General features: G+C 46.9%; 1 protein-coding gene across 1 annotated transcript in view; it reads right to left on the bottom strand.

Annotated features, from left to right (window-relative positions):
- Dscam1 (Down syndrome cell adhesion molecule 1) overlaps window positions 1-27,213 on the bottom strand; it is a 194,844-nt gene that overhangs the window by 151,233 nt on the left and 16,398 nt on the right. The window contains exons 8-9 of the mRNA XM_070121435.1: window positions 17,104-17,265; window positions 1,254-1,403 (exon numbers count right to left, since the gene is read on the bottom strand). Coding sequence (XP_069977536.1) covers window positions 1,254-1,403; window positions 17,104-17,265 — 312 coding nt within the window. The remainder of the gene's footprint in view (window positions 1-1,253; window positions 1,404-17,103; window positions 17,266-27,213) is intronic.

Below are 27,213 nucleotides of genomic sequence, written 5' to 3' on the forward strand. Positions count from 1 at the left end.
CAGACACACCCTATGAAGGCACGGGCGAAATTACGTTGAGCTCACATGTGATATTGACCCTTAGTTGCACCATGCCGTCATAAAAGTGTCGCTCCGTGGATGTCACTGGTTATCATATTCTAAAATATTCATATTTCAAATATATTTCAGATTTCACAACAACCAAATTCTACTTTACTTGATCTGGCCCGACAAAAAAACAGTTACATGGAACCAGATGACAAACATTGAATCTGCTTGAATATATATCAGCAATGCATGCACAAAAATACCCTCCCAAACTGGACTGCGTTCTACCTCCAGCCCCTTCTTGATAATCTAATATATTATACTAAACTTTACGCTTTTTAACTAAATTATGTATCACAAGTGGTATAACCCAATTTTTTCAATTTCATAACTCTATGAAACTTATTCTTGCGATATAACAATACACATTGGTCTTACATTAAGGGTAGTATATCGTTCATAATGATCAAAACACTACACAAATAAAAGATGCTCTAACATTATTCTTTTGCATTTTTTTAACCTAAATTAAAAAAAATGCTCTACTAAATCCTTCCTCTTTCCTTTACTTTTACTACAGTATCATCCTTCTATGGCATATTTCCCTTCTATCTCTGTTTCTGACATTCCTTTGTTTCTGCATCTCCAAATCTTCCATTATATGTTTCTTTTTCCACCCATCCTCTAACCTCGTAAATAATAATAACCCTATTTGCACATGTTCAAATCTATCCTTATCTATTCCACCAGACCTAATCTATTCTTGCCTAACATAACCACCCAAGCCTAACCTAAATCAACTCAACCCAGGCCCAGTGCAATGTTACATAGACCTACATCATGCAGTATACCTTAACATAACCAAACAATTCAATCATTAAATTACTATGAAATGACATGTTAAATAACCTAACGGGCCAATTAAACTAACCTAGTCCCCTCCCCCTCCTATAACCTAACCTAGCCCCCTCCCTTCCTATAAACTAACCTAGCCCCCTCCCCCTCCTATAAACTAACCTACCCCCCTCCCTTTCTATAAACTAACCTAGCTCTTTCCCCCTCCTATAGATTAACCTAGCCCCAACCCGTAGACTCCCTCCCCCCCCTATAGACTAACCTAACCCCTAACCCGCAGTCCCCCCTCCCTCTTCTATAAACTAACCTAACCCCTAACCCGCAGTCCCCCCAATTCCCCCCTCCCCTCGCCCCCGCCCTCGCCCCTCCGACGCCAGAGCCAGACCTACCGGAGATCACAAGACGTCCGGCGGTGGCAGAGAGGCGGGTCTCCTGGGTGAGGCGGTGCACGGTGCGGCACTTGTAGCTCTTGAAGCCGTCTTCGGAGCTGACGGAGCGGATGTGGAGTTCGCCGGAGGGAAGGACCAGGTACTTGCCATCTGGAGGGGAGGCAGACGGGGGGGGAAACGTTAGTACTGGACGTCTTCACTCGGGGGAGAGGACACCACTAATGCTTGGACTTTTAATTTAATGAGGTTATGCTGTGCGGTTTAAGATCCTCTTGCAAAGAAATATCTGATATGAAGTTAATTTCTAGGCAATGTGATATTGTATTAATAGAATATTGTGACAAATAAACTTAAGTTAGATCTTTCTAAATTAGTTAAATAATAGTGAATATTTAAAATTATTAAAGTCTTTAATTTCTAACCTCTGTATCAGTTTTATTGTAACAATGCAACTTTTAATATAAGAAGTTCCTAAATCGTAATCGCTAAAATAGTATTTATCTTAACTTGTGAAAAGTAGTTTGCTGTCAAAGTTCCAATAAAAGTCCAAGAAGAAGTGGTATCCTTTTAAACACGATAAACCTTCAAAAATAACCCATCACACATCCATTTTTTCACTGGAAAGCCGGCAAAGTCTTGGCGCGTTTTTCCAGGCGTGAATGAATGCCCGCCAACCCTCATACCCTTTGTTGAAGCCCCTCCCTCTGAGAGCCTGTGACTCCACCCACCGCCTTTAAGACTCCACCCCCTACGACCACTTAAACTCCGCCTACATCCGCCGCCGACGTCGCTGCAGCCAGCCGCGTTCTCGTTGCTTTAAGTGGTCATGAGAGGATAAGTAAAAAAAGCTTTAGGTGGATATAAACACTTAGCAAGTACTTTCAGCTTCTTTCAATTTCCATTCTAATTTAAACCCCGAAATGAAGCCTAATATCTTCAAAATGGATATATGATGGGAAGCTAACCGTCTGAAGTTTGCCACGTGGTGCAAGAAGCGAGGAGAGCTAATCTGCAGATTCTCTTTGATCTCACGAGTCTGCCATTATCAAATTCTTTCAAAAGAAATAATTACGAGCATTTCGTAACGAGGAAAATTAATAAAAAAAATCGTGCTTTCCGAAAACTTACTGAGCTGAACTGCCGTCCATCGAACTTGACAATTCTTTATCATCGAAATCAAAGTTGTGATCGAAGTCAAATCAAAGTCTTTGGGATATCCCGTGATGATGTTTTAAATGGCAAATTACTTTCGACAAAGTTGAAATGCCGCGGCGATATTTCTTTTTTTCTTTCAACGGGAGATCTCAGAAATGCAAATGAAGTTACGTGCTGATGCAAATTAATTCCCAAAGTTCAACTGAAAATGTTAAATTGGATTATCTGAGACACAGGGCGTGTTACTAGCGACTCTTCTTGACTACACGTGGCAAACTCTTATAGCTAGCTTAAAATAACACGGATGACAAGAATAAAAATAACAATAATTTATATATACCAAAATTCCACTGCTAAGCTCATCAAAAAATCTCCATTTTCGACATCGATATGCAATTTACTCGGATATTTCCATTCTAGCTTTGAACTTGTCTTCTATTTAACTGAGGCACCATGATTATAAAGATTTTGGAGATTTCTTGATAAATACTCGAAATGGAATTTAATAAAACAGTACACAGTAACATTCTAGCTAACCTAACTGAAGCTATCAAAACCACAAGAAATGTCAAATTGTATATGGTTACTTTACTTTACTGAACACTGGCAAATATAAATGACAATAATTCACTGAACAATATTTGAAATTAATTACTTTAAAAAGTTTATTATTAGTATGTTTATCCAAAATTTATATAGATCTCTACAATCTCCTTTACTAAGCCTACATAATAATAATACACATTTGATAAAAATTTTATCCTTAACAACTATCCCAGAAGTACAGAGACGAGCCTGTGGGAGTCACAGTGTGTGCCGTATTGATTGTTATGTAAGCACAAGGCAGGAGCTAGGAACCTTCCAGAAGTGAGGCAGCACTTCACTGTGTCTCCCAGATGCCGTCTATCCCATATCACAGTCAATCATATATACAAATAATCATATACACAAAGGAAATTCTTAATTCTAAAATAGCGATTGCACACAGGATATATCAATATGGACATGGCATTCTTCTTTTAAATCTCTCAGTGGCCAGGGGTGAAGTCAGGTTCCTCCAGCCATCTCTCGCCTCCGTCGGCAGCAGCAGCAGCAGCAGCATCCACCCTCACCCCGCCCCCAGCCACAGCGAACCACCACAAGACCAACAGCATTCAACCACAATCCAACATAACCAAATATACCCCCCCCCCACCGTGGCTCCCTTCCCTATTACATCATCACGGCGGAACACTCGGATGCCACGAATAGCTGTGACGTATGAGAGTGTTTTGCGTTGCCCACCGGAAGTCCAGCATCTGTCCCACTTCCGGTGGTTGGGGCGGCTTTCCCCTTCACCTGGAAACGCTCATAATTCATGCACGATGCGCGTTGAAATATCGCGTGGCATCGACCAAGCGGAGAGACAGGCATGTATGTATGTGTGTTTATGTGCGTGGAATGCGTTGGTATTCATAAATGGCTTCCACGGTCATATTTTGCACAGTCATGGACACGGAATATCCCGCCCTCGAAGTAGCATATTAGAATGCGGAATAATTCAGTGAATATACATAAAATATTAGCTGGCGGAGGGTACAAAAAGGCGGAGGACTTCCTGCTACAGCCTTCCCATTCTTTCTGAAATGCCAATACACACTGTTAAGTATTAAATTGGAAAACATATACCAAGATAAATCATATACTCAAACATTAAACCACATAAAGATGACTCGCCTGAAAATAAAAGTAAATACACAAATAAATAAATACCTAAAACACCAGAAATGAGAAAGAAACCGGCAAAAAAAGACAGAAGACGAATGCAACAAATGGGAAAAGAAGCGACGCTGCAGGCTGTGTCCTTCCCCTGCACAGCTACGATACCGTGTTTGTTCGTAGGATAATAGGACTGGCCGTCGTTCGTGACCCATGCCTGCACGGTCACGAAATCGGCCACGAAGGAAGGGATGGAGCACTTGAGGATGGCCGCGTTGCCTCGGATCACGAACTCGTCACTCACTCGCGTCTCGTAAGCCTGCGCCACCACTGCAAACCGGTCACGCCTTCCGTCAGATTCTCTCTTTCTCTCTCTCTTTCTCTTTCGCAAACTACCGCACACGCCTCTCGCGCTCTTTCCGCATGAAGGAAGGGGAAGAAGAAGGATTGACGAAAGAGGGATGAGGAGGAGAATAGGAGAAGAAAGGAAAAGGCAGGAGGAAGCGAGCAAGTCGGTTTTCCCGAACAGAGAATCATAAGTGCTTGGTTGACGACGGCCAGACCAAGATGCCCGCCGTGATGCTGATGCTACTATTGTTGCTCCGTCTCTTTCTGCTGGCGTACTGACACTAACACCCATAAGCAGATAAATAAATAAAAATCAGTGCAAAATCCGGGTATATTTCCTACCCTAACGGGGAATATTTCTTAATATCTCGAATATCAAAGAATTACAAACAAGGAAAAATCAAAACCGCTCAAAAAAAAAAAAAAAAAATCTGAATCTTCCCAAATTAGCAAACTATATTCCACGACAAACGAATTACACGCGAGACCAAATCCCACCCACCCATCCACTTTCCCTGATCCTCCTTCCACCGCTCAATACCCTCCCCCTTCCCTAATCCTCCCCCTCATCCCGCCCACCTCCACCTCCCCCCATGCCATCATTACCATAGGATCGGCCGGGGATGAAGATGGTGGCCTCCGAATCCACCCAGGACTGCACGCTCACGAAGTCAGCCACGAAGGACGGGATCATGCACTTGAATATCGCTGAGTTGCCGGCCAGCACGTCCTCGTCAATCACCCTCGTCACGTACTTCTGTGACACGACTACAACGACAACCACACTCGTCAGTATATTTCCGTAGAGTAAAGACAGCACACCCGATTTTCTCTCAGTGGGGTGACGACAGCTTTAAAATACATGTATATTTTTTGTTCTTATCAATAAAAGATTACATCTCATCGGCCCCTTGTCCCCGTGGATGAGTAATTCACTTAATCCCTTCCAAAATCATGGGTCTTCAAGGATGAGTGAAAAAAACGAGGTTGAGAAAAAAAGAAAAAAAGGGAAAAAACGGAACCATATGTTAGCGGAGCCTTTCCAACCCTTGTACAACGCCGGTTGCAATTGCCTAATACGAAAATAGGAGAGCACTATCCATTGGCGTTTTATATGGCTGTAAATTGCTTATTTCCCACGAATAATTTGAGCCAAGCGAACCTCGTCCTACTATCCCTCGGCCTTGAAGGTTGATCCGCCTTCTATTGGCGAATAATCACGAATCGGGCCGACGCTACCTGCCGTCTCGCAAACCTATGACACCGACACGGAGCACGCCAACGGGATCCTTATGACCTCCGTCCTTAGAGCCAACAGTCCTATCGGTCAGGTCAGGCCGGCCCCAATCACGTCCGCCGAATCAATCAACAAACATGTTATCTGAGGGTCATCTATCTCGCATTGATTCCCCGAAATGGAGCCAAACCTACATATCCCAGATTCATTTCCCCTTCTCACTAAATAATAACAAAAACAAAAACAAAAAAAAGGCGTAATTTACACATAATATGTAAATAAAAAAGCCTGTAGACACACGAACATAACCCCTTCTCATCTACGGCGAATCAAAAGATCATCAACGATATTATCTCGCCCCATCTACGCGGATGATCGAATATTCTACCTTCATTTACCAGCGAGCCAAACGTGTGAGCATTTGCATAACGAGGCTGTTAACTCTCCATCCTCTTCCCTCACAAAAAAGAACAGAAAAGCTCTGCAATGTTGACAGAGGATTAGGGAGATGGAGACACACCGAGGCCGCTCGTGGGGCTTGGGGAGGAGGGGGGGGGGGGTGAGAGACACGAAATGGAACAATTCGTCGTTAGGCATCGTCTGCGAAGGAAAACGTGGGAGGAAATTTTGCTTTCCTTATTCAGACGATGTGATAAAAATAACCTGAACAGTGAGAGAGCACACAAAGATAACCACACATGAGATGAAACATGAAAAGAAATCCTTGCGGAGGAGGAGAGGAGACTGGGAGGCACGCAATAATGTCCTACGCCCTGAAAAGAACGGCTAAAAATAGTCATCATCTTAGTCACCATCAATATCAACACTGTCATCACCAGTCATGTGCGTCGCCGTCTTCGTACACACGGCAGGAGATGACAAGAGGAGACAGATAAATCGATAACATCCTCGCCCCTTCCGCCCCCCCTTTCTCTCTCTCTCACTCACTCACCCTCTCTCTCTCTCTCTCTCTCTCTCTCTCTCTCTCTCTCTCTCTCTCTCTCTCTCTCTCTCTCTCTCTCTCTCTCTCTCGCTCTCGCTCTCGCTCTCGCTCTCGCTCTCGCTCTCGCTCTCGCTCTCGCTCTCGCTCTCGCTCTCGCTCTCGCTCTCGCTCTCGCTCTCGCTCTCGCTCTCGCTCTCGCTCTCGCTCTCGCTCTCGCTCTCGCTCTCGCTCTCGCTCTCGCTCTCGCTCTCGCTCTCGCTCTCGCTCTCGCTCTCGCTCTCTCTCTCGCTCTCGCTCTCGCTCTCGCTCTCGCTCATTCTCACTCTCACACTCTCTCTCTCTCTCTCTCTCTCTCTCTCTCTCTCTCTCTCTCTCTCTCTCTCTCTCACTCTCACTCTCACTCTCACTCTCACTCTCACTCTCACTCTCACTCTCACTCTCACTCTCATTCTCATTCTCATTCTCATTCTCATTCTCATTCTCATTCTCATTCTCATTCTCATTCTCATTCTCACTCATTCTCACTCATTCTCATTCTCACTCTCACTCTCACTCATTCTCATTCTCACTCTCACTCACTCATTCTCGCTCTCGCTCTCACCCTCACCCTCATCCTCACCCTCACCCTCATCCTCACCCTCACCCTCACCCTCACCCTCACCCTCACCCACATTCTTCCATTCTGCCACTCTCCCATGCCTGGCTCCACGTGCAGGGAGCGTCATTACCATAATCATCGGAGGCCAGGTAGGTGCGTCCCTCCAGGTCCTCCCAAGACTCCACGCTGACGAAGTCCGCGACGAAGGACGGGATAACGCACTTAAGGATAGCCGAGTTCCCCTTCAGGACACTCTCGTCCCACACTTGAGTTAGGTACTTCTGGGACACCACTTCACGAGAGGGGGAGAGAAGGGGAAAATTTTGATGAAAAAAATAGCGGAAATGGAAGATCTTTGAGGAGAAGTGGGAGGTAAGAGGAGGAGGAGGGGGGGAGATGAGGGGTGAAGAGGAGGAGGAGGACGAAGAGAAAGAGGAGGAGGAGGAGAAAGAAGAGGACAAAGAGGAAGAGAAAGAGGAGGAGGAGGAGAAAGAGGAAGAGGAGGAGGAGGAGGACGACGACGACGACGACGACGACGACGACAAAGAGGACAAGGAGAACGGAGAAACAGATGAGGAAAACGTGGAAAAAAGAAGAATGAAAAGGTCAAACCAGAAATAAAGAGAGAAACAGTAAGAGAGTAAACGAGAGCACACAAAACACAAGTATCCACACACACACACCTCCAATCAACCAGACAATCCACCAGACACCGAGACCGACCACCGCTCCTCCTCCTCGACGCAGACGACCCACCGACCCAAACCCAAGTCCCACTCGAGCTCAAGGCACCAACCAGGATCCGAACTGATGGCGGCGGCGAATTTTGGGATAATAGGAAGGGCCTCTTTTTTAAACCGCTAATCCGGCGGCGGACGAGCGTAAACCACTCCCATTTCCGGACGGACCTTTTATCAGGGGGATTAACGGGTTGGAGGCTGAGGCTGTGGCATGTGGTTAATGTAGTGGCGGAGGAATAACGATGATGGTGATAGGGATGGGGATAGAGATAGGGATGGGGATGGAGACGGAGATGGAGACGGTGATGAAGATTAAAGCACAATAATGCTAATGATTATGTGATTAACGTTGAACAATGAAAAATCAATGCCATAATCGTAGACTAATGAGCGTTTAACGCAAGGATGTGTCTCACTGCATTCTCGATTTAATTACACGCAATTAGCACCTCATTACGAACATTAAGAGACAAATGGCGGTAATTAACACATATAAATACTGGGTTTAATCGCCAAGTCTTCGCCGGGCTGAAAAAAGGAACACAACTTTGTGAAAAGAAAACATAATCTGCTTTCGTTACACCCAAGCAAAGCCCCGGGAACACGGGTCGTTGCATATCTTTAGAAAGTTTGGTTTCCTCTCAGCCCCAAAAGAGGCGGACCTGTCTGAAAAGCGAATAAAGATATAAAACCATGCACACAACCAGACCAAAGCATCATACAGAAAAAATAATAAATGGATAAATAAATCAAAACAATAAATAAAGTAAAATGTAAAACAATTGTGTTTCCCCCAGCCGGCCAGTCCTGCTCTGCTCCCCGCGTACCATAACGATCCGACGCCGTGTAGGCCTTTCCCTCGAGGTCCACCCAGGCCTGCACGCTCACGAAGTCGGCCACGAAGGAGGGAATCACGCACTTAAGAATGGCCGAGTTGCCGCGCAGCACAGCCTCGTCCAGCACCTGCGTCAGGTAGTCTTGCGCGACCACTGCAGGAAAGAAGCCGGCGCAAAGACACGTCAAAACAGACAGATCGACAAAGCCATGAGAGCGGGCCGAGGTTGACATTCTTTTGTTTGTTTTTTGACAGTGTGAGGAGAAAGAAAGGGATTTAGAAGAACAGACAGAGTGATGAGAGGCCTGTGGCGCGCGGAGATCGCTGGCGTAATTAATGTCCTGCAAAATAATGGCGAGTTTGTTGACGGCCAGGTCGTTCCCTCCCTTATCTCCTCACGCCCTTCCTCCCCGTCCCGCCCCTCCTTCCCTGCAGCCGAGGCCCACGAACATGGTGCATTACCGTAGTTCGAGGAGGGATAGTAGGCCTTGCCCTCTGAGTCGACCCAGGCCTGCACACTCACGAAGTCGGCCACGAAGGACGGGATAATGCACTTAAGGATAGCCGAGTTCCCCGTCAGGACGCTCTCGTCCACCACTTGGGTCACGTAGCCCTGAGACACCACTGAGGCGAAAGATCAGTCATGGTGATAATGAAGAAATGGGAATGTAAATTGGAATGCACCGCACCAGTTGCAAATACTGTGACGAAATTAATCCTCACCGCCTCGAGCCAACTGACGAGATACCTGGAACTAACAGAGTTTTTAGTATCTGAATGAAGGAAGCAAAGGGTAATGCCACAGCACACCCCGGGGCGAGGTAAGCAAGAAATAAAAAAGGCTATAAAAGAAGGAGAGGGATATGACGTGGCTCTCATTACCATAATCGCCCGAGGGATAGTAGACCCTTCCCTCTCCGTCCACCCACGACTGCACGCTGACGAAGTCGGCGACGAAGGAGGGGATGACGCACTTGAGGATGGCAGAGTTGCCTTTGAGGACGTCCTCGTCGTGAACCCGGCTTGTGTACTCCTGTGCGACCACTTCGTACCGGAGGAAGTTTATTTTTTATCATTACTTTTTGCAATACTGCTTTTGATATATATATTATGAACGTGTCACGTGACAACATCGCTAAGTGCTTCGGCCGTGAAGCCTGAGATTGGCGTTATCACTAACCGACGTCTTGGGCCGAGTTACGAGATGATTGTGATACTTCTGATGGCTGCTCAGCGTGCAAGGGTGTAACGACCGATAGCGATGACGTTGAATGATGATGCGATGATGAGCGATCGTGAATGTGCGAAAAGACGTGGATGCGTGAGGGAGTGTGTTCGGAAAGGCAGGGATAATCAGGGACAAGGGTATTCACAGAGGACAGAACAAAAAAAAAGAAGTCATCATTAAAATCAATCCGCCTCGCGAGTCCTTCTGAAAAGAAAGAGAGAGAGAGAGAGAGAACTCGGATCACTTTCAAAAAGCGAGAAAAAAGAAGAAGAAAAAAAAAAACAGACAAACCTAAGAGAGAAAAGAAACACACACAAGAAAAGTTACCATAATCGGCATCGCGCGGGTAATACACATTGCCGTTCGAGTCCTGCCACGACTGAACGCTCACGAAGTCCGCCACGAACGACGGGATCTCGCACTTCATGATGGCGTTGTTGCCCCGGATCACGTACTCCTTGTCCGCGTCCGACTCGTAGTCTTGCGCCACCACTACGGACGGGCGGACGGACGGACAGTCAGTCGGAGTAGGTGGCGAAGACGAAGGGAGGAAGAAATAGGAAGTAGGATGGGATTAAAAAAGAAAAAAAAAACAGTAGACACGAACAGGGAAAAATAGAAAGTAGAGTGGGATTACAAAAACGTAGAGGACACGAAGAGAGGAAGAAATAGAAAATAGAATGGGATTTAAAAATACTAGACACGAAGGGAGAAAGAAATAGAAAGTAGAGTGGGATTTAAAAAAAACAGTAAGGGGAACGATGAGAAGGAGGAGAAGTATGTAAACTGAGGGAAGGGAAGGAACAGAAGCTGACAAACGGAGATACGGGAGGAATAAGAGGAGAGGAGAGGAGACGAGAGAAATATTGGAAGTAGGGAAAAGACGATAGGGGAAGGGGGAGAGGGGAATAAAAGAGAGACAAAAGGAAGATAGGATGATATAGGGAAAGAAACGCGCTTGCCGTTGATAAATAGTGGAAATTAAGGCGAAGCTACGATGTGGGTGAACGGAAATAAAAAATGAAGACGGAAAGAGGAAGCGTAAGAAAGATAGATTATAATTAATGATAGTGATGAGGGGAATAAGCTAAAAAAGAAAAAGAAAAAAAACTGAATATGGGAAGCGATAAAAATATAACATGACGGAAAGTAAAAGAGAAGACAAAAAAACGTTAATTAATGGACACAGGGCCCCTAATAATGAAAAAAATATAATTTCAATAAAAAAATGTGACGCGCAGAAGAGCATGGGAAACTTTAATGGCAAAGTTCTTTCGAAAGTTGCCAAACCCAGTTTTTCCCAAATTATTTCCAAGAAGGTACAAGAAAAAAAAAGAAAAAAGAAATCACAAAATGCAGATTATTAAAGAAATAAAAGAATATAATCTAAATTAAATGAGAAGAAAAGCAACTAAAAACGAGGGCAGGGGAGGGTGAAGGAAAGGGGGCGGGCCACGGAGGAGAGAGGGAGGGGAAATAAGAGAAGGGGGGGGGAGGGCAGGGGGCGGGAAACTACGTTAAGACGCCAGGATATTCAGAGGAAACTTGCTCAATAGAGGGAAATTATGAACAGTGACACGAAGAAGAGGGAGAGATTGGAGAAAGAAGAGAATCTGTGATTGAGGGAAAGTGGGAGGGAGGGAGGGAGGCAGGGGGGAAGGAAAAGAGAGAGAGAGAGGGATGGAGAATGGGAAGGAGGGAAGGAGGAAGGGAGGGTGGGAGGGAAAGAGAGAGAGAAGGAGAGAGGGAGGGAGGGAGGGAAGAAGGAGAGGAGAGTGTTAGGAAAGAAAGAAATATGATGAAGAGACGGAAAAAATATATAAAGAGAGAAAGAGTGAGGAAAATAAAAAGAACCGGTAACATTTTCTCTAAACAAAGATGAAGGTCATACATCTAGCAATGACCCTGAAATAATGGAAAATGCTTAATGTGTGTTCGAATCTGAAAACAAAAAGTCAGATAAATCCCAAAAATCTGCAACAGTAAGAGAAAAATATTAGTCACGTCACAGAACCTGAAAGAAGAGACAGTGCATCAAGAATAATACAAAAATGTAAGAATCTGAAAAAATAAACATTACGATTACGAGGGAAGAGTGAGAGAAAAAAACGAACAAAGAATATCCGATTCGGAACGACAACCATTGAAACATAAAGAAGAAACTCCCGCACAACCATACAAATCAAACAGAAAAAACAGATATGGGCGGACCTCCCCCCCCCAAAAAAAAAAAAAAAAAAAAAAAAAAAAAAGTTTCCGCGGCGCCGTCCATTACCGTAATCGTCCGCCGGATAGAACCTGCGCCCTTCCGAATCCTGCCAAGACTGAACGGAGACAAAATCCGCCACGAACGAAGGGATCTTGCACTTCATCACCACCGAATTGCCACGAATCACGTACTCGTTCTCCGCCTCCGTCTGGTAGTCCTGCGCCACCACTGACGCGTCGCAGAACAAGGGCGTTAGTGTTGGGGAGGAATGCTGAATGGTGGGAGGGAGGGTGAAGGGGATAGGGGGAGGGGAAAGGGGAGGTGAGACGTAAAGGGGGAGGGGGGAAGGGGAGGTGCGACGTAATGGGAAGGGGTAGGCGGGAGGTGAGACGTAAAGGGGGGTAGGGGGAAGGGGAGGTGCGACGTGATGGAAAGGGGTAGACGGGAGGTGAGACTAAGGGGGGAGGGCAAGGGGTAGGGGGCAGGCGTGCCATACGGGCGAAGAGGGGGTGGTGCAAGATGAGCGGGATAGGGAGGGGGGATGACGAAAGGGGGAGGGGAGGGGAGCGAGACGGGGCAGGTGTGACGTGAGAGCGAGTGGTATGCGAAGTGGCTGATGCTTGACTGGTGGTGAGATGATGTTTAGGTTTGGGCTCAGAAGAGTATGTGCGAGAGTGTCCGAGCGGGGTGACAAAAAAAGAAAGGAATGTCTTCATGTCAAGAAAAAAATATCCAAAAGATCACACAAACAAGCGTACCCTGCAGCAAAAGAAAGAAAGGGGAGAAAATGACACGTAATACTCCAGCCTGTAAAAGAGAAAGCCATCGATCAGTCCAACCCGGGACAATCCCCGTCGCGCCCCAAGCCACCCTCCAGCTCTAGAGACCTTATAGCACCAACGGCTTCCCCCAAATTACCATAATTGTTGTTGGGGTAGTAATGCTTCCCCTCAGAGTCCACCCAGGACTGCACGCTGACGAAGTCCGCGACGAAGGAAGGGATTTTACACTTAAGCACGGCCGAGTTCCCGCGGATCACGTTCTCCGACTCCGCCTCCAGCAGGTAGTCCTGGGAGATTACTGGGGCGGAAACCTCGTTAGTCTTGGTGGACAGGAAAGGCGAATGAGGAAGGGGAAAGAGGGAAAGAGGGAGGGGCAAGGGGGAGAGAGGGAAATGGGAGAGGACGAGAGAAAAGGAAAAGAAGATGGAGAGGTTGAAGGTACAGTTGTGGTCCCTTTAAGGATTTTCAGTTAGAAAGTTAATGACATATTTCTTCTTTCAACACCAGCGACTGATGCGAGCTGAAACTTGCAAACAAAAAATATGGAGAAAATGTCGTCAATTATCATACCTAGAAAAGAAGAGGAAAAGGAAAATGAGATAAAAATAAGACGATCAAAACAACATCCATCTCCATCAACCACGCTCCCTCTTCCCTTCCTTATGTCTCTTTCTATCCCTCTTCTTTTTCTTCTTTTCCCCCCCTCCTCCTCTCCCTTATACCGACCCCGCAACTATCCTTTACCATAGTTCTCGCGGCCGGGATAGTAGGCCGTCCCTTCCGAGTCCACCCACGCCTGCACGCCCACGAAGTCGGCGACGAAGGAAGGGATCTCGCACTTGATGATGGCCGAGTTGCCAAGGATGACGTGCTCGTTGTCGGCCTCGATCTGGTACGTCTGAGGCACCACTGGAGGAGGCGGCGAAGGAGTGAGATGCTTGGCGATGGTGGGGGTGGTGGAGGAAGTTGGGGAAAGTGGCGGTGGAGGAGATAGGAGCAGTGGTGGTGGAGGAGGTAGGGGAAAAGGCGGTGGAGGAGGCAGAGGAAAAAGTGGTGGAGGAAGTGGAGGCGAAGGTGGTAGGGGAAGTGGTGGTAAAAAAGATAGGGGAAGTAGAGGTGGAGAAGATTGGGGGAGTGGAGGTGGAGGGGATAGAGGAAGTGTCGGAAGATGTGGTGGAAGAGATGTGAAAAATGCCAAGGAAGAGAAGGTGGAAGACCAGGCAACGGCGCCGACGGAGAAACATGGGGAGGTTAGGCGAGAGTGATGAGCGAGCGAATGTGATGCCTGCATTTGTGATCAAAGGGAGGAAACGAGAGGAGGGAAGGCCGTGGTGGTGACGAGGGAGATCCGGGTGGTGAAGCACGTGAGAAACCTCTAACGAACCGCGAAAAATGTGTGAAAATGTCCCCGGTAATGAGGACTAATGGTGATGAGGGCTTCCGCGGAGGTGCACAGATGAGGCCGTTAAGAGGAAAAAGGGAAAAGGGGTTTGATGGTGATGAGAGCAGACGGCCGAGTGATGATGTAAGCGGTGATGATAGCGAGTAATAAGGGCGAGATGACGAGATGTGAAGCGGTCCCTCCAGCCTCCTTCTGCCGGGGGGGGGGGGGGGGTAAAGCGGAGGATGACGAGGGAATAACCAAGACGAGAAAAAAAATCGAATGGGCGGGAGATGGTGAGCGACCCGGGGCGAGAAGGACGCGGAAGGGATGCAGGACGCGGGCAGACGGGGGAGAAGCAATAAAAGGACGCGAAGGACGAATGGATTGCTTCGTGATCAAGGACGCAAAGGACGTAGGATTGGTTCGTGATCAAGAACGTACGGACTGGTTCGTGATCAAGGACGCGAAGGACGCACGGATGGGTTCGTGATCAGGGACGCGAACGATAGATATGTCTCCTGAGATTCAAGGCCAAAAAATCCCACCAACCAAATCAATTCAGCAAAGAGTGGATATAGAATAAAACGTAAACAAATTCATCTGCAGAGAGAGAAGAGAAGGATCGTTATCATGTCAGACCTTAACCTGAAATGCAACGGAACACCTCTCATTAAAGTTAAAACAAACAAACAAGCCAAGTAAATAAATCTAAATCCACAAAATAAATCAAATTCCCACCGCCCCCCTCTCCCCCTGCCCCCTTCCTCCCACCCACAACCCTTAGCACAACCGCCCCCCTAGGCCTACCCGTCAGCAGGCCTATCCCTCAATTACCATAGTTGGCGTTGGGGTAGTACACCTGGCCCTCGGAGTCCACCCACGCCTGGACCCTGACGAAGTCCGCGACGAAGGAGGGAATGACGCACTTGATGATGGCGGAATTGCCCCGAATCACGTTCTCGTTGTGCGCTTCCAGTTGGTACGACTGGTGGACGACTGGCAGTGCGAGGAGGGGGGAGGGGGTTAAAGGCCGGGAATTTAAGGGATTATTAGGGTAAGAGATTCGGTGATATGTTTTTTTTCTTCTGTTGTTGATTGGTATCTCATTCCATGCCCACCAGATAATGATAATGATAAAATAATAATAATAATAATAATAATAATAATAATAATAATAATAATAATAATAATAATAATAATAATAATAATAATAATAATAATAATAATAATAATAATAACAAAACAACAAAAATAATAACAATATTGATAATCGTGATGATGATGATGATGATAAATCTATAAAGAGAAGCGATTACCAAAAAAACACCTGAAATTTGAAAATCCATATTACTCGTCATCCTGAAAAGCAGAGTCGAAGCTCTTTAACCCGAAGGCCAAGCAGATGCGACAAAGGACGAAAGAAAAGCGGAAAAAGAGAAATGAAATTGAAAACGCCGAATCAAAGAAAGCCGGAAGAGAGACAGAGAAGGAGAAAAGAGGGAAAGCCGCGGGGGGGGGGGGGGGGAAGAAATCACAAAGGGAAGGAGGGAAAAGGAGAAAGGGGAACGGGGAAAGAAAGAAGTCGAAACATGGAGGATTGTGAGAGAGAAAAAAAAAGGAGAAAAAGGGTGGGGGGACGAAAAGAGGAGAAGGAGGAGAGGGTGGGGGGACTCGAGCAGTTACCGTAGTCGCTGCTGGGGTAGAAAACCTCCGCCTCCGAGTCCACCCACGCCTGCACGCTCACGAAGTCGGCCACATACGAAGGGATCTCGCACTTCATGATGGCCGAGTTGCCGCGGATCACATACTCGTTGTCGGCCTCCGTCTGGTACGTCTGGGGCACCACTGTCGGGCCATAGGGGGGGGGGTGATAGAGAGAAGGACGAGGGGGAGAGGCAAGAGAATGTAAAAGGGGGGGGGGGGAGGATAGGGAGAAGAACAAGGGGGAGAGGCAAGAGGAGGAAAAGGGAGAAAGGAAAGGGAAAGCCGAAGAGGGGAGGGACAAGGAGAAAGGAAAAATAAAGTGGAATAGGCAAGAGGAGGAAGAGGGGAAGGAAAAAGGAAAAGGGAAGTGGAAGAGGCAAGAGGCAAGAGGAGGAAAGAAGGGGAAAGAAAAAGAGAAGTAGAATAGGCAAGAGGAGGAAGAGGGGGAGGAAAGAAGGAGAAAGGAAAAGGCAAGTGGAGGGGGACGAGGAAGGGGAAGGGAGAGAAGAGAGAGAGATGGAAAAGGAGGAGAAATTGGATGATGAGGATGGAAGAGATAAACCGCAGGAAAGAGTTGGACGGAGAATTTAGAAATGGATAAAGGAGAAACAAGGAAGGGAAAAGAGAGGAGGGAAATTGGCGAAGGGAAGGAGAACAAACAACGGGAATAAAGAACTTTTGATTAAATAATCTCTCGCCACGCCTTAATTTCACACACGCGACATTAATAATAAAAAAAAAGTAATACGCGATTAATAAGAATACTCCTGGAAAAAAATAACATCTCGGAAACAACAATTAATCATTTCTGAAAGGAGAAAGGAGAGTCTATTAGCAGCCTGAAAAAATAACTAAAACCATAAAAACATTAAAAAATAAATAAATAAATAAAGTCTTCCATCGGGCGCGCAGTGGAAGAGGGGGAAGGGGGTAGGCGAGGAGGGGCAGCTCCCTCGGTGGGAGAAGCCCCATAGTCATCCCTCATTTACCGTAATTATCGGAAGGATAAATGACGCTGCCGTCGTCGGAAACCCAGGCCTGCACGCTCACGAAGTCGGCGACGAAGGAGGGAATGTTGCACTTAAGGATCGCCGAATTCCCGCGGATCACGTACTCCGTCAGCACTTCGGCCGAATACAGTTGGGGGACCACTGGGTTGGAGGGAGGAGGGGGGGTTAGTTTGAACGGCAGGAGGGAAGGGGTGGGGAGAGGGACGACGGAGAGGGGTAGGGAGAGAGGTAGGAAGGGAAAATGCGAGGATTGAGGAAGGGAGGGTAGGTAGGGAGGTAGGGAAAGTGAGTGGGTGGGTAAGAAGGGTAGAGGAGAGATGGAAGGGGGGGATGAGGGAGTGAGGGAAGGGAGGGACAGAGAGAGAGAGAGAGAGAGTGAGAGAGAGAGAAAGAGAGAGAGAGAGAGAGAGAGAGAGAGAGAGAGAGAGAGAGAGAGAGAGAGAGAGAGAGAGAGAGAGAGAGAGAGAGAAGCAGCAAATCGGACAAACCTCGACGAAAAGCAACCAAAACAAATTCAACAATAATAAAATCCAACAAGAATGCCTCTGAAAGAAACATATAACTGCTCCCTAAAAAAGAGAAAAAAAATTATTAGTCTCGACACCAACCAACCTGAAAGAAAATAGATGAGGACTGAAAAAAAATAACCATAATATGAATATAAACCTGAAAACCAAAACCATAACATCAATCACAACCGCAAAGCCACAACCCAGCCCGATCCCTTGTCACTCGTTTTCCCATTATTACCAAAATCATTTCCTCGAAAGTAGGTGTCGCCCTGATCCGTCACCCACGACTGCACGCTGACGAAATCGGCCACGAAAGACGGCACATTACACTTGAAGATAGCGGAGTTACCCTTAATGACGTATTCGTGATAAACGTCAGTCTGGTACTCCTGGTGGACCACTGTAGAAAACGGGAATTGGACGCCGGTTAAAGCAGAGAAAACGATCGCCGGGTTTTGTCATAAGATGGCGTTATATTACGAGAAGAGAGGAAAAAAAAGAAGGAGTTTTATTAATGTCAGGAAGCATACCCGTCGCATAGGCTGAAAGCGAAATTAAACTTAAGTGAGAAAGCACAGGGAAAACAATATTATTTCCTGAAATGGGTGAAAAGATGAATGCCGAGAACCCTGTAAAAAAAGGATAATTAGTCAGAATAACCTGTAAAAAAAAAGTAAACGAGTGACATCAACCATCTCTCTCAGTCCAGCATTTACCATAGTCATCTGAGGGATAAAAGGTCTCGCCCTTGTCCGTGAGCCAGGCCTGCACAGTCACGAAGTCGGCGACGAAGGAGGGAATGTTACACTTGAGGATGGCCGAGTTACCGCGGATCACGTACTCGAGGCTCACGTCCGTCAAGTAATCCTGCTGTACAACTGAAGGAGGAAGGGAGGGGGAGGGGGCGGTGAAACACTGGAGGTTCCGATCGGTTTTAGTTCAAGTGTGGGTGTGATCTGAGCGTGAGATGAAGGGTGAAAAACGAGGATGAGGAATGGGGGGGGGGGGGTGAGGGTGATATGAAGGGCGATGAGAGAGGATGAAAGACGCGGCGGGGTCAAGCTGTCAACACCCGAGAGGTCGCGAGGGATTTCACCCTTTTCCAGAAGCGAAGGCGAGTACTTTCCGTGTCAAAGAAAACGGGACAAACCGCTTCCGTTTGATCGGCTTAAAAGTTCGAATCAACTGAGACACGCAAACGACAAGTCAGGACTAAAACAACATCGAGGAAAGGAGAACATTTTCCCTATTACTCTGAACACCACGCCCCAAATGAAAGCCAAAATAATGGAGGCAGAATCCACCCGAACAAACCAACCATGTCCCGATTTCGTACGGTGAATAATCAAAGCCAATAAAAAAAGTTCCTGTGGAGATGAAGTGAAAGTTAGCAAATAAACTTCCCTTAAAAAATATCTACCGTCCTGCAGAAAGAGAAAGAGATAAAAAGGAAAATTATCAACCACATTTCATACCCCGCCCACCATTCCCTCTCCCCCTACCCCCCCTCGGCGAAGAGGTCTTAAAGAAGACGTTACCATATCTGTCAGAAGGATAGTAGTTATCGCCCTTGTCCGTGACCCAGGCCTGGACGCTGACGAAGTCGGCCACGAACGAGGGAATGTTACACTTGAGAATGGCAGAGTTCCCTCGGATCACGTTTTCCATGCTCACGTCGATCAGATACGCCTGGGGCACCACTGTTAAGGAAGCCCGGCGGTTACTTCAAGGGGAGAGAGAGAGAAAGAGAGAGAGAGAGAGAGAGAGAGAGAGACACAGACAGAGAGAGAGAGATAGACAGACAGAGAGTGAGAGAGAGAGAGAGAGAGAGAGAGAGAGAGAGAGAGAGAGAGAGAGACAGAGACAGAGACAGACAGACAGACAAACTGAGAGGGGGGGGGTTAAGAGCGCGCACACAGATTCCATCCACTAATCTATCCTGAGGGGATTAAAAGTAAAATCGGGGAATAAAAAATCTAATGACACCAACAATATCTAAAAGAGAAGATATAAAAAGATTAAACCCGAGACACAAGACTCCGCGAAAGGATCAAAGGCCCTGCAATAAACGGGAAACAATAACCGTTAATATCCTGAAAATTAGATATCACAGGATAATGGGCAGCCTCGAGGTTAATTATAATTAGGGCTCGGGCGACAGGTGATCACAACACGCTTTTACCATAATTCTCCGACGGATAATACGTCTCGCCCTTGTCTGTGAGCCACGCCTGCACGCTCACGAAGTCGGCGACGAAGGAGGGAATGTTACACTTGAGGATGGCCGAGTTGCCCCGAATCACGTACTCGGGAACCACGTCGGTTTGGTAATCCTGGTGGACCACTGGCAGAAGGAGCGGGGTTTAGTCGGCGGTAAAAGGGACCAGTTTCAATTAGAGTGTCGGGGCGGGTCGGGGAGGGTCAGGGAGGGTCGAAGTGAGTCAGGGAGGGTCGACGAGGGTCGGGGAGGGGAGGGGAAGGGGGGTGGGAAAGGTGGGTCGTGTAGAGGTTTGTCGAGTGAAGTTGCGGTTAATGTAATTTTCATTTCGAGAAAAAATGCGCAAAACGAAATATCAGATAAATTTCAATACCAATCATCACCTGAAATCCAAAGGAAAAAAGTCAGACAAAAAGGAAGACAATATCCTGAAAAAAAGAAGCTGAAACACCGAATAAAATTAGTCACCCCATTTCTCGCTTAATCTCATCCATTACCATAATTTTCCGATGGATAATACGTCTCGCCCTTGTCTGTGAGCCACGCCTGTACGCTCACGAAGTCGGCGACGAAGGAGGGAATGTTACACTTGAGGATGGCCGAGTTACCCCGAATCACGCTCTCGGGAACCACGTGCGTCTCGTACTCCTGGTGCACAACTGGAGGAATGGAGTCGTTAGCCGTCATTCATGCCCTAACGAGGACTGGCACCCGATCACGTGGGGCCCTGGCACTGGGGCGGTGCAAGGGCGCGGGAGGGGGGGGGGGGCTAATGGATGCGAATGGGAGGTGCGTGCGTGCGGGGGTGATGGTTCGAGTGAGAAGGTACTTTCGGGAAACCGTAAAGACGAATTGTACTTTTGATAGATATACCGGAAGAATCTTGTACGACTGAGTCCGTTCGAAAATTCGCATATTCTTAAGCCAGACAAAAAAAAAATAATAAGAATCAAAATAAAAGAAACATTAAAATCTACGTGAAATAAGATACCCTGAAAGAAAGGAAACCGGAGTTTAATTTTGTGTGATGGGCCTGAAAAAGGAAGAGAAAATCATCAGTCGAGCCGCGACCCAGCACCAGAGACGAGGCGAGCTGCGAGGTCACTGAAAGGAAGGAAATCCGGCGACGGAAAAAGAAACACAAACCCGGAGCACTTACGGAGCCACTGCTCTCCCCTTCCCCTCCCCCTCTCCCTTCCCCTCCTCCCCCTCCCTTTCCTCGGACTCGCTTTAGAACTTTAAGGAAGCTGCTATTTCGTTTCAATTCCGTGTTCTGTTTGTTACTCGTTCGAACCCCTAAGCTGCAATCGTAAATAAGAAGGAACGTCTGAAAATGCAAACGCAAAAGATTAGCTTTTCGTTGACGAAGGAAAAGTTTCAGCAATAAATTCCGCTGCCAAGAAAGGTAAAGAGCAGTAATGGTTCCCTCGGCAGCTTCCTCCACCCCCCACCCCCCTCCCTCCCTGCCGCCTTCCTCCCCTTCCCTTCCTTTACCCTTCCTTCCCCTTCCGCCCTACCCCTCCCCCCGCCCTTCCCAACCCACATTAGCATTCCCCGGCGCACGTGGCACCCAACGCTGTCACGCGCACGCCCAAGCATTACCATAATCGTCACTCGGAGTGAAAGTCTCCCCGGCATCCGTGGTCCAGCCCGTGACCTTGACAAAGTCGGCCACGAAGGACGGGATGTTGCACTTGAGGATCGCCGAGTTCCCGCGGATCACGTACTCCTCGCCCACCGACGTCTTGTAGAACTGCTTGACCACTAAAAGAATGGGCGGGGGAGGAGCAGCGCCGAAAGGGCGAGAGATTAATGGCGCTGACTGGGAAACGAAAGAAGATCGGGAGAGGAAAAAAGGAGGGAAATGGTGAGTGGAGGACTAGCTGGCTTGAGGGAAACGGACTGGGAGAGAGAGCGGGATAACCTGGAGGGCGTGGAAGGGAACGAGGAGGAACGAGACGTGAAGGAGCGAGATGACTTTGGCGGTTAAAAAAACGAAAAAAACGAGAGATCGGCCGTAAGATGCGAGTACAATTCTAATTAAAACAATAATAATAATTGTGTACATGTATACATCTCGTTAACAACGACCAAAGCAATAAAAAAAACCACCGCTAAATACGCCACGCACACATACGCACATCCACTTACACACTCCGTTCACACCGCGGTCTCTCACGACCAAAACCCAGACCGCCACCGCTGCCGGAAGAACGACATACGCAAGTCATCTTCTCTTACGTTGAATGAACGATTTCACAACCCGATCCTAACCCGCTTTTATTTCTCTTTTTCTTTTAATTTCTTTTTAGTTTCGCTCGACACCGATTTACAGGCGTTGTCCGAATTCACGAAGCGACATGAATATTGCAGCCCGATTCGCGAGACTCTGTGGCTACGACGACGCTTTGTCTCCTTCTAATTAGCCAAATGAAGGCAAAAGGGGGGGGGGGCATATAAGGGGGCGAGGGGGTGACGGGAGGAGTATCAGGGGGCGAGGGGGAGACGGGGGGGGCTATAAGGGGGCAAGGGGAAAGGAGGAGGTAATTTGCATAATACATAATCATTACGGAAGGTAAATGAAGCTTAGGGGGCGCTCATATATATAAGCCAAAGGAATGTTTCCTTTTAATATATAACGCAAGACGCACGGGGAAACTATTCGCGGCGCAGTACGCATAAATAGAGTGAAAGTGGCGGCGCAGGTGATCTACAATGTTTAGCTCAGCGCATTTTGTTTAACCAAGAGAGTTCTAAAAATGGCGTTTGCAAAAGGAGAGTGAAATGGTTAATCACTGATGCAACTGAAAGAAAAAGGAGAGTCAAATACTGCCTGGAAAGTGAAAATCTTTTGAGTTCATCCATAGACCCAGAAGCGATAATGAACAATAATAATAATAATAATAATAATAATAATAATAATAATAATAATAATAATAATAATAATAATAATAATAATAATAATAATAATAATAACAATAATAATAATATTATTAATAATAATAATGATAATAAAAACAATAACAATAATAATAATAACAATAATAATAACGAACAACATCAACATCAAAGCTCTAGAGCCGAGCCCGCGAGCCGCCCTGGAAAAAGAAGGAAAAGGAAAACCGAGAAGGGGTTATAATTGGCAAACTTTCCCCTCTCGCGAGAGTGATTAACCCATTAGACGGGCCTTTAAACCACACGCTTTCCCCGCTCCAGAATTACCATAACTGTCAGAGGGGTAAAAGTTGTCGCCAGCGTCTGTGGTCCAGGAGGTGACGCTGACGAAGTCCCCGACGAAGGAAGGAATGTTGCACTTGAAGATGGCCGAGTTGCCGCGGATCACGTACTCGTCCGCCACGCCCACCTCAAAGTTCTGGCTCACCACTGAGGGGGGGAGGGGGAGGCTCGGGATTTCAGATAGGATTCGTGATGCAAAAGCTACCGTTGTGTTTTAATGCTATTTGTGTTCTATTTCTGTTTGTGTATGGAAGTGCCGGGTAAGAAAGAACTTCAAGCCAAGAATAAAGAATACTCTCTCTCCAGTCATAACAGCTGAAAGGGAAATTCAAATCAGAGACAGTGGGCGGGCAAGACGCACCTGCAAGAAATCAAGAGTCAAAACGAAGTCTTAAAACCCAGTCTAGACTTCACCCAGACACCTCACGCCCACACGTGCCCAACATTCCCCCCTACCCAACCAACCAACCCACGCCCACGCCAAATTTCCACCCACTCTCCGCCCATATCATTACCATCAGTGCTCGACGGGTAGTAGACATTGCTCTCGCTATCAACCCACGCCTGCACACTCACGAAGTCGGCCACGTATGAGGGAATGTTACACTTGAGAATGGCAGAGTTACCCCTGATGACGTACTCGTTGTTCACCTCGCTCTCGTACGCCTGAGGCACCACTAGTGAACAGAAGAGCGAATGAGGTGGGGAGAGGAGGAAGGGGGGTAGCAATGGGGATGGGAAAGAGAGGGGGGATAACAATGGTAAAACTGAAAAAAGTAAAAAGAAACTAAACAAAAATAATGAAAACATAATAAATGAATGAATGAATAAAGAAGGAAAGAATGATGTTATAATAATAAAAAATCCTTATTGCAAAGATTTCTCAAGTACGTTCATCCTATAAATAAATAAAACAAACAAATCATAAATGAATGAATCAACAAACGATATATACTGTTTAATGAAAAATAAAACCTTTAACTGGAATAGGTATTGCTAAGTGGAGGTGAATGGAAAAGGGAGGGGAGAGGGAGGGAGGAGGAGAGAAGGAGGGGGGAGAAGGAGGGGAGGAGGAGAGGCTGGGGGGGGGGGGGAGCGGCAGGCTACAGATAGTATTGAGAACATTCGCTCTGTGCGTTATTTCCATTGTGTGGGAGCAGGTATGATTAACAAGCCGACAATCAAACACTATTCAAAGGGAGTATTAATTACCAATTACAGATTACTCGATCAGAGAGAGAATGCAGTAAAAAAAACGTGATTATTCGCCTGAAAGGGAAGCTTTAGCATCAGTAAAAGGAAGAACAGTCGTGTTCTGCAATAAAACTGAGAATAAAAACATTAGTAAAACACACCACCCATGTTTTCCCTCCTACCGCCCCACGCCCACCCCGCTTATCATTACCATAAGACTCGGAGGGATAGATCGCTGTCCCGTCATTATCCACCCACGCCTGCACACTGACGAAGTCGGCGACGAAGGAGGGAATGTGGCACTTGAGAATGGCCGAGTTACCCCTGATGACGAATTCGTTGTTGACCTCCGTCTCGTAGTGCTGGGCCACCACTGGGTCAGGAAGGCGCCAGGGGATTATTAGTGGAAGTATGGAGAGTTTATTTATCATTGGAGATTTGATATGGGCCGAGGCAAGCTGATGATGGGGGGAGGGGAACGAGAGTTATGGAAAGGAAAGTGAGATATTTTGGCAAGCGCTGTACGTATACATACAACAACAAGGAAGCAAAGAGGGGGAAAAAAACACGCACTAAAACCCATCTCTGAATTTAAGACGCACCGTGACATGAAATAATCGAAAGAGATATCTCTTTGTTGACTTGAAACCGCGAGGGCATCGGACTTTCCCAGGCGCCGTGAGCACGCGGCCGAGACACGGCAGCCACGTGTCCACTCGCGTCAGACTCGATATATCGGATAATTCCGCGAGTGACGGACGGACGAGAGCGCCGACATGCAGCCCGATAATTGGTGCTCTGCTGCCGAGATGAAAACGTCAGTCGCCATATCTTCAATCAATATGAAAACTTTATATTCCTCTTATTTCGAGAAGTGCGCAAAATAGGATTTTGTCTACGCCCAAAATTCAAAACGACAGAAAATGGAATTTGCTTATTAAATTTGGAACAACGTCTAGATATGCGATTTTAAATATATCGTTCAATCTTTGCGCTTCCTTTGGGAGTCGAATTCACATTCTCTCTTTTTAGCTCTTCCGTCCACGTCCCGAAGAGTGAAACAGTGTCTTTTTGCGACGGAAATACATATTGCCTTTCCTTGCCCGCATTCTCTTCTCACACGAGCGAAAAATCTTATTATATGAGCTCGTTTGCCTTCATCGTCTTGAAACGCGGACTTGCCAAGGGTGAAGGAAGGGGGGTGGGGTGAAGGGAGGGGGAGGAGGGGTGAAGGGAGGGGTAGCTGGGGTGAAGGGAGGGGGAGCTGGGGTGAAGGGAGGGGGAGCTGGGGTGAAGGGAGGGGGAGCTGGTGTGAAGGGAGGGGGAGGAGGGGTGAAGGGAGGGGGAGGAGGGGTGAAGGGAGGGGGAGCTGGGGTGGGGGGGGTGGAGGGCTGGGGAAGGGGGTTACAACGATGGAAGGGGAGGTTTGCAGGTGGAAGAGCGGTGTGAACATGATGCTGTTCACGACAGGCTTTTTACACGCGGTTGGTGTGGGTTTATATTGTGGAGGAGAAATGACGGTGGTGGTGATGATGATGATGATGATGATGATGATGATGATGATGATGATGATGATGATGATGATGAGGAGGAGGAGGAGGAGGAGGAGGAGGAGGAGGAGGATAATGGTAGTAGTAATAAATACGAAAACGATGACGATAACGATTAGTTCACAAAATAAAAATAAAAAGTTTTCGCTTTAAAAAAAAGAATAACCCCAAATCTAATATTGCTTGAATAAAAAAATACATTATGGCTCGAGCACTCCCTGCAATCAAAACAGAAAAATTCGTTTAATTAACAAAGAACCCTGGAAAATGAAAAAAACGGATATCAATAAGAATCCCCTGATATGCCCACACATCCTGGAAAAAAAAATCTAGTGACGTCAGCAATCTCCTTGGGTAATTTTACCGTAATTCTCAGAAGGGAAAAAGGTCTCGCCCTTGTCCGTGACCCAAGCAGTGACGGAGACGAAGTCGGCGACGAACGACGGAATCGAACACTTCAGGATGGCAGAGTTGCCGCGAATCACATATTCCTTGTTCACATCCGAGTCATATGGCTGGTGGACCACTATAAGGGAGGGGGGGTGTATAATGGTTATCAATGCTGTTATCATAAGATTGTGGTGTTAAATGCAGAGAAAATGGCATTAGATACGATGTGTTTAGCGGTATTTCGCCTCGTTCTGAAAATAATTATTCGTAGGTCTATCTTGGTGGTTAATGTAATAAGGTTGTTGGTCAAAGGAGGGGTTTGCATGCCGCTATGATAAGAGAGATTAAGAAATTAAATCATGAAAACTACAGCGGTCAGAATATGAAAACATAGGTCTTTATTCTCCTGCACATGTTCGATTCCCATCTCTTTATTCCCTTTCTCTTTGGCTCCGATGATTTTTTTTCGTTATCTTTCTCTCGCCTTCTCTTCATTTTATATATCATCACCTTTTTTCATTGTTCTAATCCTCTTCCTCTCGCTCTGCCTTCCCTTCATCTCCCTCTCCCTTCCTATTGCCTTCTCTCTCTTCCTCCCCTTCGCCCTCTCCCTCTTCTCATTTCTCCTTATCACCCTCTCCCTCTCCCCCTCTTCCTATCTTCTATTCTCCTCTCTATTCACTTTCCATCTCTCTATTATCCTCTTCTTATCCTTCTCCCTCTTCTTGTCCTACACTTCCTTTCACCTTCAACCCATTTCCATCTCCATATTACCCTCTCCTTCTCTTCTTTTTTCCTTCTCTTCTGCTACATTTCCTCCCCTATTTACCCCCACCCCTGCCTCCCTCCATACCCACTCCTAACCCCATCCCATATTCCCAGGAGCCGCCTCCCCCCCCCGGTGGCGAGGACGGAGGGGGGGGGTAGGGTGCCACGACATTTCCCCGAGGGCGCCGCCATGTCACACACACTCTCACCTATCACATCA

Source organism: Penaeus vannamei, chromosome 4, assembly GCF_042767895.1.
Source record: "Penaeus vannamei isolate JL-2024 chromosome 4, ASM4276789v1, whole genome shotgun sequence".
Classification (NCBI taxonomy): Eukaryota; Metazoa; Arthropoda; class Malacostraca; order Decapoda; family Penaeidae; genus Penaeus; species Penaeus vannamei.